The sequence below is a fragment of the Berghia stephanieae genome, chromosome 4, assembly GCF_034508935.2.
Source record: "Berghia stephanieae isolate SIO BIC M18660-M18661 chromosome 4, UCSD_Bste_1.3, whole genome shotgun sequence".
Classification (NCBI taxonomy): domain Eukaryota; kingdom Metazoa; phylum Mollusca; class Gastropoda; order Nudibranchia; family Aeolidiidae; genus Berghia; species Berghia stephanieae.
Genome location: NC_088363.1, coordinates 85,053,840 through 85,066,339, shown reverse-complemented (window position 1 = coordinate 85,066,339; position 12,500 = coordinate 85,053,840). Strand labels below are relative to the sequence as shown.

The window sequence follows — 12,500 nt, the reverse complement described above, 5'->3', positions numbered from 1 at the left end:
TCAAACATACAACCTCTCAAACATACAACCACTCAAACATACAACCTCACAAACATACAACCACTCAAACATACAACCACTCAAACATGCAACCACTCAAACATACAACCACTCAAACATACAACCACTCAAACATACAACCACTCAAACATACTACCACTCAAACATGCAACCACTCAAACATACAACCACTCAAACATGCAACCACTCAAACATACAACCACTCAAACATGCAAAAAAAAAAAGAAAAAAAAACGGAACGCAGTAAACAAAATTCAATAAATTTCGATGGCTCAGCCTGTTTTCTGAGACTCTCCTAGTTCTGCTTGTTTAAAATTAAAAGAAGAATGATCTCACCCTTTTCCATTTATATAAAACAAAGAGGGAAAATAAGAACCTAATGGTATCTACAGGACATTTTTGTGGCCAAATTTGTGAGTATTAAAATCACAGCAGCTGGCTTGTGTAAGTGGATGATGAGCAATAAGAGAATGTTTACAGTACAGTTGAGTCGCTTTCTAACTGCGTATTAACTATGGAAACGGTGTGAGAAACAATTTTTGAAAAGGTTTAAACGATGCAGTGTCAGACATTGTGAAAGGAAAAATACATGTACTACCAAAAAAAAAAAAAAAGTCATAAATCATGCTAAAATTCCACATTGCCCGTTAGGGAAGGAACCTCAGACGTATCAATGACCGGGTCCAACGTTCTATTTTATAATGGAGGCTAAAATTTAATAAACGAAAACAGATAATGTGGACGTTTCGGGTTACCCCTTTATCAACAAAACACCATTAATGAAAGACTGCAGACGTCATTCTCACATCTCTCATTCGGCTGTCGTATTTCATTGATCGTGTTTTGTTGATAAAGAGAAAACCCGAAACGTCCACATTATCTGTTTACGTTTATTTAATCGAAGCTTCCATTCAATTTCCAGTTGTTAAAAAACAATTCCTCGAGCTTCAAGCAGCAACATTTTCTTTATTTTATTAAATGAATAAGAGAATAACAATTCTACGTGCCCCTTCCCCATCTCTAACACAATTTCTGTCGTTATATTTCCTACACTGGCTATACTGTTGTATGTATTACCTGCATGACATCATCATCAACACCCTCTTTAGATTAATCTTTAATAAGAAAATTATGATAACGATATTATCCACCCTTCATAAAGACAAGGTAGCCCTGAAAGCTGTCAAGATTAGATTATTGAGAAATAACATCATTTTCTAAATATTAAATGAGACGAAATTTTGAATCATGTAAATAGATTACGAAATTGTTTTGGGCGTGGAGATTGTAGATAGTCATAGACAGATAAATTATAGACAGACTGACAGATAGATCGATAAATAGAAAGATAAATAGTATAGAAAGGTAGATAGATAGATAATAGAATAGCTGAAATAGCTAGGTAGAATAGAAAAGTAGATAGATAGATTGTTTGATAGATAGATGGATGGATGGATGGATGGATGGATGGGATGGGATGGATGGATTGGAATGGATAGATAGATTAGATATAAAGAATAGATAGGTAGGATAGATGGGAAATAGACAGACTGACAGACAGACAAACCGACGGATAGATAGATAGATAGATAGATAGATAAAGACTGCTGAGAGAGAGAGAGAGAGAGAGAGAGAGAGAGAAAGAGAGAGAGAGAGAGAGAGAGAGAGAGAGAGAGAGAGAGAGAGGGGGGGAGGAATAAGTATCACCGAATGACACGAAAAGTATCACAATCACAAATCAGCAAATAAAACATTGAAAAATGGAATCAATCACACAATAATTAGACTATGTGATAGTTTTTTTTTTAAAGAATACCAGATCACAGTTAAAAACGGGTTTTCATTATTCTATTATATATAATGTATGTATTATAAATAAGTTATTTAAATAAATAAATGGATATTAATGTATTTATTTATTATATGTGAAGCAATACCAATTTATTTTTGTTCATTTTTTTTTTTATTCTCTTAGGGAAAGGGGGATGGGTGGGAGAAGGGGGAGGGGGAGGGAGATGATATATATATATATATTTTTCATCAATCATCCTTTTTCAAATCCCAATTACGCCCCCCCCCCCCCCGTCCCCCCCCCCTCCTCCTTTATTTCGTTTTTTTTTTTCTCATCCCATCTCATCAGCCTTGAAATTGGATTGAGGTCACGTTGTGTCATTTCCGTTGCCCTTTTCTTGTCATTTTATCATATTTCAACAATATAATTCGATGCTTTTGTCTGCGTTCTTCTCCACTATAATATTTTTTAATTATTATTTTTGGTCTCATTTTCTGTACAATATATTGCCGTCTCAAGACAGAGCTAGCAAGGCATTAGATAAAAACTTGATTTTCAAGGGTTATGTTTTATTTATTGTGTACCTACATCCATCATTTCTATGTGGTATAATACTACAGCAGGCCTCGTCTTGTCATTGGTCCAACTCGTAAAGATGGATACAATCTAAAAAACAAACAAACCCTAGAGCTTTTATATAGCGCAATTTCCACTTAATGTGCTCAAAGCGCTTTACAGGGATTCCCAAATTAGCACCACTTAACATGTAGGACGAAACATGACGCCTATTAGACGATAATACAATCTTTTCCGACAGAGACAACGCCGTTAACGGCCAGGTACTCATTTCACACCTGAGTACGGTGAGAGAATGTGAGTAAAGAGCCTTTTCCAAGGACACAACTATTGCGACGAGCGAGACTCGAACCCAAAACCTTCTGATCCGATAACGAGTGTCATACCACAATACCAGATAGCCTCACAATTAATTGTGAAATATTATTTTTATAGGACGAGAGACTCATGCGCACAACCAACATGACGTTCTCTCTCTAATAACTTTTCCGCCGGTAACGTCACAGACTATGGGTGACGTCCAATCAAGGGACGCTACTCTTCCGCTAATCTCATTCCCTATTACTATTTTATTGTTCTCAGTCATGTTGTCCATTTAGTTTCCTGTTTTTTTTTAAAAAGTCTTTTTTTTTTTTTTGCTTCTATTCCAATTCCAAGATATTGTGTTTTGTATTTTCTTGTCTTTTGTTTAATTGACGTTTCCTCCCTCTCGTCTGTCTCTACCGGAATGGAATACAACAGGATTAGACCTGATCGTATTACTCTCCGGAAAAATCAATACTTTGCTTTAATTTGCCGCCTTTTTTAGCCATTTTGCTGGCATCGAATCGGTAGAATTTTGCCTCATATGATTGGTAGAGATAGACCTTATTGAATTTTTCCTTCTTCAACTGGCGATCTTGTGGAGTTAAATATTATGAGAATGGCAACGCAATGATAGCTATGGTCAGATCCATTTGTGTGTGTGTGTGTGTGTGTGTGTGTGTGTGTGTGTGTGTGTGAGAAAGATAATAATAATAATAATAATAATAATAATAATAATAATAATAATAATAATAATAATAACAATAATAATGATGATGATGATGATGATGATGATGATGATGATGATGATGATGATGATGATGATGATGTTGATAATAACAATTAAAAAAAAATAAAATCCTCAAATAGCAAATGTAATGGATATCATGGGTATCTGACAGACACAGGGCCGTGTGATTTAGACACCCACGTTGTTTTGATGCAACATGTTAGAAATAGAAGGGATGGATGACACTATTATCACAATGATTGTAGTTTTCAATTCTATCCTCATATTATTGGGTTATAAGGAACCCCTTTTTCTGTTCTAATTACAGATTCATCTTTATTTCATCATCATCATCATCATCATCATCATCATCATCATCATCATCATCATCATCATCATCATCATCATCATCATCATCATCACCACCATATTTTATTCTGTTACAAAAGTTTTTCGACCAAAATGGTATAGTTCTCCTGTCTATAATTTACCGATAGCAGTAGCATCGTCATTGGGCCTCATCAAGGTCTACTTTCCTGACCACAAGGTACTTATTAAGGACTGGTTATGATGATGTAATTTTACGTATATAGTATAATTACCGACTCTTCAACCCTACCCCTACCCCCCCCCCCCTCCACACACACACACACACACACACACACACACACACACACATACACTCCCACCGTATTTCATAAACTTGAACATCTTTTTGTCTGTATTGTATTTCAGGTGTAATCTCGACCACATCTAGGACACTGGACAGAGAAAAACAAGACGAGCATTCCTTAGAGGTCAGTACGACTGTTATTATGATCTGAACTCATGTCCATTATTTAACTGTTTGGGCTTGATCGCTCGGAGATTGGTTTGGATTTGGGGACATTTATTTTTCAAGATGTGCCTGTTTTGTTTTGTTTTGTTTATATTCTTTGATTGTCGCTCGTGCTTTATTATTATTATTATTATTATTATTATTATTATTATTATTATTATTATTATTATTATTATTATTATTATTATTATTATTATTATTATTATTATTATTATTATTATTAATTATTATTATTATATTATTATTATATTATTATTATTATTATTATTATTATTATTATTATTATTATTATTATTATTATTATTATTATTATTATTATTTAAATGGTCAGATATTTCAAGATTCAAGCGTGTATCAACGTCATCCAAAACCACTCCAAAATTTTTCAGCTGCAAACCGTAAGAAGATAACGTCTTAGGTCGTCTCTTGATTTACCGATATTTCAAGTTGATAATTATCACCTATTATTTCCTTCCCTCCTCTTCCTCATCCCCCTCCTCCTCCTCTTCTTCTTCTTCTTCTTCTTCTTCTTCTTCTTCTTCTTCTTCTTCTTCTTCTTCTTCTTCTTCTTCTTCTTCTTCTTCTTCTTCTTCTTCTTCTTCTTCTTCTTCCTCTACCTCTACTTTTCTCCCTCCCCTAACTTTTACTGCTCCCGTTCATCCTCATACACCTTCCTATGTGTTGTCCCACTCCTCAATTTACTTCTACTCCTCCCGCTTCTCCTCGTCCTTCTTCCTCCGTCTCCTTCTTCATTCCATTTTCTATTTTCCAAACAGCAGCTTATACTGTTTTAAAAAGCAATAAGAGTAAAGGAAAAGGAAGTGTCTTCAGTAGTGCCGCCACTGACTAATCTCAGATTTATACAGTTTTCCAGGAAGTACCGAGCTGAGCAATGTTATGGCAAATTAAGAAGGACAGGCCCACCTATTATGAAGATTAGTCTTTTTGCTGTCGTTGTTATTCGTTTTGATCTGTTTAAAAACAAAATAGCTTTCAAAGGAAAAAAATGAAGATTTCAAAGGGAAATGATGATGATGATGATGATGATGATGATAATTATAATGATAAAAATGACGATAATGATGATGATGATAATAATAATATCTATGATAATAATGATGATGATAGACGATGATAAATAATAATAATAATGATAATAATAATAATAATAATAATAATAATAATAATAATAATAATAATAATAATATAATAATAATAATAATAAAATAATAATAATATAACAATAATACTAATCATGATGATGAGATAATAATAATAATAATAATAATAATAATAATAATAATAATAATAATAATAATAATAATAATAATAATTATAATAATAATAATAATAAACGAAAGAACAGAAAATAAACGTGTCTATATCCAAGACATATTATTGAAATAAAATCGCTTTGTTTACGTTACAAAAATATCACGAGACGGCGATGTCAGGCTGAGTGTTTTTTGTAAAGTATGAATTACATCTCGTTGGGGGAGCTGGATAAATACCAACAACGCCGGCACAACGCTCTATTTTATCTTGGCAAGAAAAATTTTCGAATTCATTTATCGTTGAATTAAGATGGCATTCAATTTGCCAAACGTTATTAAACCCGAGACTATGAATAGCAGGGATGGTGAATTATCAGAAATCGCAGGATTAAGAATTTTAGACAAAATAAAAATCATCTTATTGGTAGTCGGAAGTCATCATTTTTGATTATCGCCAAAATGTAACGATGTGTTAAGTCAGCGTATGATGTATGGCCAGTGACAGCCTTGTAGGAAAAAAATATACCCAGACTGGTTCTAATTATCTTTCTATTTAAAAATAAATATAAAATGAGAATGGTCTCAAAGCCCACGTATATCCCCCTCTTTCTCAACCCCCCCCCCCCCCCCCAAACCACTTCCGTCTCGGCTCCAAGACAACAAAAAAAATAATTAAAAACATAAAATAAAAAACAAAACAAACACAGTATTCTTCCTGTTCATCGTGGAGATCATGAAAGCAATGAGAATCAGGCATATTTCAAACATCCATTGTTCCAAATAAATACCTGAGTGTCTGAGATTTATAAGTATACATAGTTTGTGGGGTGGGGGTGGGGTTGGGGGTGGTATTATGGAGGAATCACATTCTGCAAATAAATATACACATTGCCATTGTTCTCGTGGAAAGATTTTAAGGCGTAAATAGAATGATCATTTACCAAACATTCCTTTAACCCCCCCCCCCCCCCCCTCCTCCTCCCAGCAAACAAATAAACAAACATAAACAAGAAATGCAAGTAAGCATTACACTTGCTTACTTATATAAATACGTAAGTTCTACACGTAAATAGACAGAGGTCCCAGGTTTGAAAGTTTTTGCCAAGACGAGGGTCATTTAGATTGATCGATATTTGATGGACGAGTTTTCTGGCCACCTTTTTAAACGCGCGTTTTCCCAAAGTGCGGCAGTTAACTGCTCAACTTACTTACTTATCCGAACCTGAGCTCTAGCCCTTCGGTCTAACTGCTTAACAAAAGGAAGAAATCCTTGATATCCTTTGTTCTTCTTACCTCAGGTAAGTCACCAACACGCGCTGACAAAACACTGTTTATTGATTTACTTCATTTTGGTCAGTGAAAGAAAGAAATAACATTACTTCTTAGTACATCGATAGATGAACAATTAAAATGGTCTTCAACGTCTTGGGTATGTCACTCGCCTTCGGATCGGAAGGTCCTGGGTTTGAGTCACGCTTTGAGTGACGCATAGTTGAGTACTTGAAGAAGGCTTTTTACTCACGATCATGTGTGAAATGAATACCTGGCCGTTAAGATCATTATCTCTGTCGGGGAAAAAGATAACGTTAAGTCTCATTCGACATTTTAAGTGTTGCTGTATGCTTGGGACCTCTTGTAAAGTGCTTTGAGTATGTTTAGTGGATATTGGGCTCTTAATGCTCTAGGGTTTTTTATTGTTGTTGTTGTTGTTGTTGTTGTTGTTGTTTTGTTTTTGTTTTTTATTTGTTTACATCTTCAAGCCGAGAGACTTCAAAGAATTGTAAAGTTTTGATATTTTTGGACAAGCTGGGTGTTGTGTCACCGTCATCAATGAATACATGATGGAAACTTTTTCTGACCACAATGGCTGGATGCGAGGGGGCGATTGCGACTGTTCGCTGATATCTCCCCCCCCCCTCTCTCTCTCTCTCTCTCTCTCTCTCTCTCTATCTATCTATCTATCTATCTATCTATCTATCTATCTATCTATCTATCTATCTATCTATTTCTCTCTCTCTCTCTCTCTCTCTCTCTCTCTCTCTCTCTCTCTCTCAGCCAGGTAGACGGTCCCGTATCAGTCGGATCCCAAGTTTGGTTCTGACAACGCGATATTTGTACCTATTCATCTGACACTTCTCCATACCCAATATTTCTCACCAAGAATTTAAAGGCTGTTTTGTCAGAGTGAGACAGACAGAGACCTCACAATTCCATTCGTTCATCATAACAGCATAATGTTATCAGCTATTAACTTAAAAAGTAATAGGGTTTTTATCACTCGATTTTGACAACCCGCTGACGGAATGGTAATTTATTTACTTACATCTTAAGTCGTCTTCTCCCTTCTTCTCCGAGATTATCTTATTCATCTTTGGTATTCGTATAATTAGGAAATGTTCAAGCCCCCGATTAGATTTTGGAATGCAATGACGGAGGTATCACTTCTTATCTTTGCGTTACGTTGTTGTGAATTAGGTCTTTTTTAAACAAGTAGGTAGACTTATATTTTTGTTTTTCGGTTTTATTTATCTCTCATTACTAACGTATTGATTGAATTTATGACGATAAAATAAAAGAACCAATATCTTTCTTGTGTTCAAACTTTTTTTTGATAACAATGTGAATGTAAGCTTCAATTTAATTACGAAAACAGGTAGAATGGACGTTTTGGGTTTCACCTTTATCAACTAAAAGGATGAATGAAACACTACAGATGAAGGAGATGATGTGGTATTCGTGTTGTTAAGATGAATATACAAAGCATTGATGGGCATTCATGAAGCTTACATTCAATTTCACATTGTTATTTATTTCTTCCAGCTTCGAGCAGCACCATTTACATTAACCTGTTTTTGAAGGAGTTATACGCTTCAAATTGTTAGTTGTGCATCATGCTCCCCCCCCCCCCCCCCCCGAAAATTAAAAAAAAAATTAATTAATTAATTAATTAAACCAACAGGAACAAAAAGACAAAAAATAAAAACAAAACAACAAAACCAATCATAATGGAAACAAATTCCTGTTTTGTCATACACAGTACAATATCAACAGCTTGATGGACGTCCCAGATAATGTGTAATAGCAATACCTACGTAGTAGTAGCACTTTGACAGTATCCCTATAGCAAGGCGCTCAAATTATCAACACCCAAGTGCAAAACAAAAAAAGGGTTAGTCTAAATGAAATCTTGATTACGTTGTTGACATTGAGAAGAAAATAGATGATGATGGTGATATGATTCAAGAGTCTGCTGATGATATACATTTATTGAATATACTCACACTATGGGTCTTCGGTTTACGGTCAGCGGTTGATTTCAGGGCCAAAAAATACTTTATTTTAAAATTTCGAGTCAAAAATAAAACAACTTAAAAGTTTATTCTTCGACTAAGGTAGTTTTAATAAAATATATTATAACTGACGCAATTTTCAAAAGTGAACTAAAGGCTCATACTATAAAATAATAGTTAAAAAGGAATCCATGCCAATATCTTGGCAGCGAACAACACGTCACAGAGGAAGCCGTCAATTGAAGCTCGGGTGACATTACTTTTACTGTTACTGGTCTCTTATTAATGTAAATGATGCTGCTCGAAGCTCGAAGAAATAAATCATATGAAATTGAAAGTAGGCTTCAATTTTATTACAAGAATTATTCTATTATAGATCAAATGAACGTTTCGGGTTTCCCCTTTATCGACAAAGCAGGATGAATGAAAGACTACAGATGAATGAGATGTGGTAATATTTCCTGCCAACCAATGTTTTGTTTATTCATCGTCATCGTAACAACGCCACTACCACATCTCATTCATCTGTAGTGTTTCATTGATCCTGTCGTGTTGATAAAGGGGAAACCCGAAACGTTCATTTGATCTGTTCTTGTAATAAAATTGAAGCTTACATTCAATTTCATATTATTTATTACTGGTCTCTCATTGAAAATGGTCCAGGCTTATGGGCATCGCTGGTCAAACCGTATGTTGTCTCGTTTCATCACAAAAGCCAAGCGATGGAAAACGTATTCAATGACTGGAGTGGTCGTAAAAAATATCTGGTTTCGGCGTTGTATCCTTGGGTTGGGCACTTTGCACACATTAACCCTCACGATCAAACGTGAATACTATAGGAATATATTATATGAAGGGTATTGTAAATATGACCAAAAATCGATGCCTAAACGACGACTTGTAATGAAGGAATGGAAATGTGGTCCATTATTATGTTCTGCTGGGGTAATATGTAAAGTACCCTGAAGACTGTGTTGCATGATAAAACTATATAAATGTTTGAATATGTTCCAAGATAATTAATGGATGGAGTGGAGATATCATTAGAATGAATTGAAGTAAGGTTGTCGATGGGTTAAAGGAATCAATATCTGTCATACATTTTGTAGTCTTATCAAGTTTCCAGTTGGAGGTGCCCGGAGTGAAAAAAAAAACCCCAAAAAGTATGTGCTTGGGGTAATTTCCATGGATTCATTCTCTTTAAATCTCAATATATACAAGGACTGCTGAAAATGTCAAAACATAAACAGCATTGCTTTATGAAAATTATGAAATTTGGATTGATGATCATATTGCCACTATCCCTACAATCTGTCATCTGATGTATTCGGAGCTTCCAAACAATGAACTGATCACTTGAAAGACGCACGCTAAAAGTGATCACGTGAGCGCATCGCGTCCTCCAAATGGCTCCATTCGGCATTAAAGTAGACGGAATAATTTATTAAATTATTATGGAACGATTTTTGTAGCCAAAAAGTACAGAAGTAAAAAATACAATCTGATAACTCTAAATACAGTACGTATCAAACAATTGATATCTTCCTTGTTGTGATATTTTGCACATAATGAGTCATTGGTGACCCATTATCAATATCAGTATCAGACCCACCTGGGTGGCAAGACCCAACTATTTCCACCGACGATCGTAACAATGCCGACTTCACTCTTAAGGCCTTTGATGTTTTATCTGTTCGTATCGTTATCTTCTTCTTCTAGGTTCCATGCCTGGTCCAGGCTTCGGATACTGCATGAATTATCTCTCTCCATTCCTCCCTGTCTCGTTATCGTTATCTAACACCCTGCTTACTGCTGCTGATTACCAGCTGCTGACTGCATGCATTTGGCAGGTCACCTATTTGGCCACTTGACCACAAACCAACCTGTTACCATCGATTGTTTACCATAATATTGTCGGCTGTAAACCCAAATCGACACATTTCCTCGTGATAATTAATTGAGGCCGTGAGAGAGAGAAAAGTCGTTTTTGTAATGTTTTAAAACAAGTAAGACAACAATATTGATTTAGTTTGGTTTGTTTGATTGTTTGTTTGTTTTTTATTTTTTTGCTTTTTTGTTTTTTTCTTGCGGGGGGGGGGGGGGGGGGTTGGTTTTTGTTGTTGTTGTTTTTGTTTTTGAAAAAAAAAAGCCCGGGGGTAGGGGAGGGGGGGGGGGGGCGTTTGACAGAATTTAGCTTTCATTAATTTGGTCGGGTTGAATATTGAAAATAATTATCCAAAAAAAAAAAACAAAAAAAAAAAAAACTGATTGGCACGGCTTTAGTTGCAGCTTTAGAATGGTCCATTCAATAAGAATAGCATCTCACAGTGTCCAAAACGTATGCACAGACTTTATCCAATTTTTTAACGTCCGTTTTTAGAAGCCATTCTATTTATTATTTTAGAACTCTCCCAAGCACTATTATCCAGATCCCATTAAAGATTGTTCATATTCCATATTGATATCACTGGTAATTTGTAGGGTTTAATGTCATTTGACACGGTGTCCTATTTCGGTCACGATTTGGTCACAGGCGTGATAAATAATCATAAACACACTAATTGTAATGGTATGCCTTTTCGTGTCCGTTGTATTGATGATATGCTTTTAAGTAAAATACAACATCTGCTCGCCAGATGAAACGAACGCACCAACTCACATAACTATGTAACCTTGAACGTTTGTAGTCTGGTCGCCCAACTGGCGATTTCTAAAAACAATAGGATTCAATAGTCTGATGTCACGTCGCCCAGCAACGGCGGCCATCGTGGTTCTAAACAAAGAAAATCATTACTTGTTATTCTTCAAGCAGGCTAGAACTTTTCATATGCCTTGTGACCAGAATGTGTAAAAGTCAAAACATGATCAAGTTAATGTTTTTTTTTCCCTCTTTTATGCTGGACGGAGAAATATTTCATACGGGCGTCCGCCATTGCTCCGATAGTTTAGAGCCAGTGTTGCTGTTACCATGCGTTATTATGAAGGAAGTGACGTTACGGCTATTGAATCCTATAGCAAAGAGCTGAGTGACTCCAACTTCATTTCGTCTTAAGAAGGTCTGCCAAGTGTGCGATAGTTGAATTGTTTGAATTTATCTAGAGAGATAAACAGTGCTTCAGGGAATGGGAGCGATCTATATTCATGTTTTCGTCCAACCCAGTCATCAATCACATGATTTGTTGCTGTCCAACGATTGGATGCTTCTTAACAAACACTCTACATTGTTTATGAAAATTGTACACATATTCATGTGTCATTCTGAACAAAATGACCAATCGTGATTCTTGATATTTCAAAAGCTGTGAACACTTTTCACTATTGAGGTCATTTTGAGCACACTTTGCAATGTGACCAATGACCTCGAGCACATGGAAAGGGTTCATGCCCATTACAGAAATACAACAACTATCTCAACGTTTTAAAGACCCGGCACAGAGTTGCCAGGCCCCGGGTTTTTTTATTTTTATTTGTTTTTTATTTTTATTTTTTTTTCACGGGATTTTCACGTTTTTATTGTAGTTGTTTTTCTTTTTCTTTCATTTTTTTTCAGTTCATTTTATTAATTTTTTCTTTTGTTTGTTTTTGTTTTGTTTATATTTTTTTTTAAAGGTTGAATAAATCATGACAGGATTTCTAGAATCTTGCTTTTCCTTGATTTCTTCTTCTTCTTGATGAT

The 12,500-nt window shown here is 35.2% G+C and overlaps 1 protein-coding gene across 7 annotated transcripts in view; it reads left to right on the top strand.

Moving 5' to 3' along the window:
* LOC144971441 (protocadherin Fat 1-like) overlaps positions 1 to 12,500 on the top strand; it is a 281,143-nt gene that overhangs the window by 121,972 nt on the left and 146,671 nt on the right. For all 7 annotated transcript variants that reach the window (XM_078912356.1, XM_078912355.1, XM_078912353.1 and 4 more), the window contains exon 5: positions 4,158 to 4,219. In XM_078912356.1, coding sequence (XP_078768482.1) covers positions 4,158 to 4,219 — 62 coding nt within the window. The remainder of the gene's footprint in view (positions 1 to 4,157; positions 4,220 to 12,500) is intronic.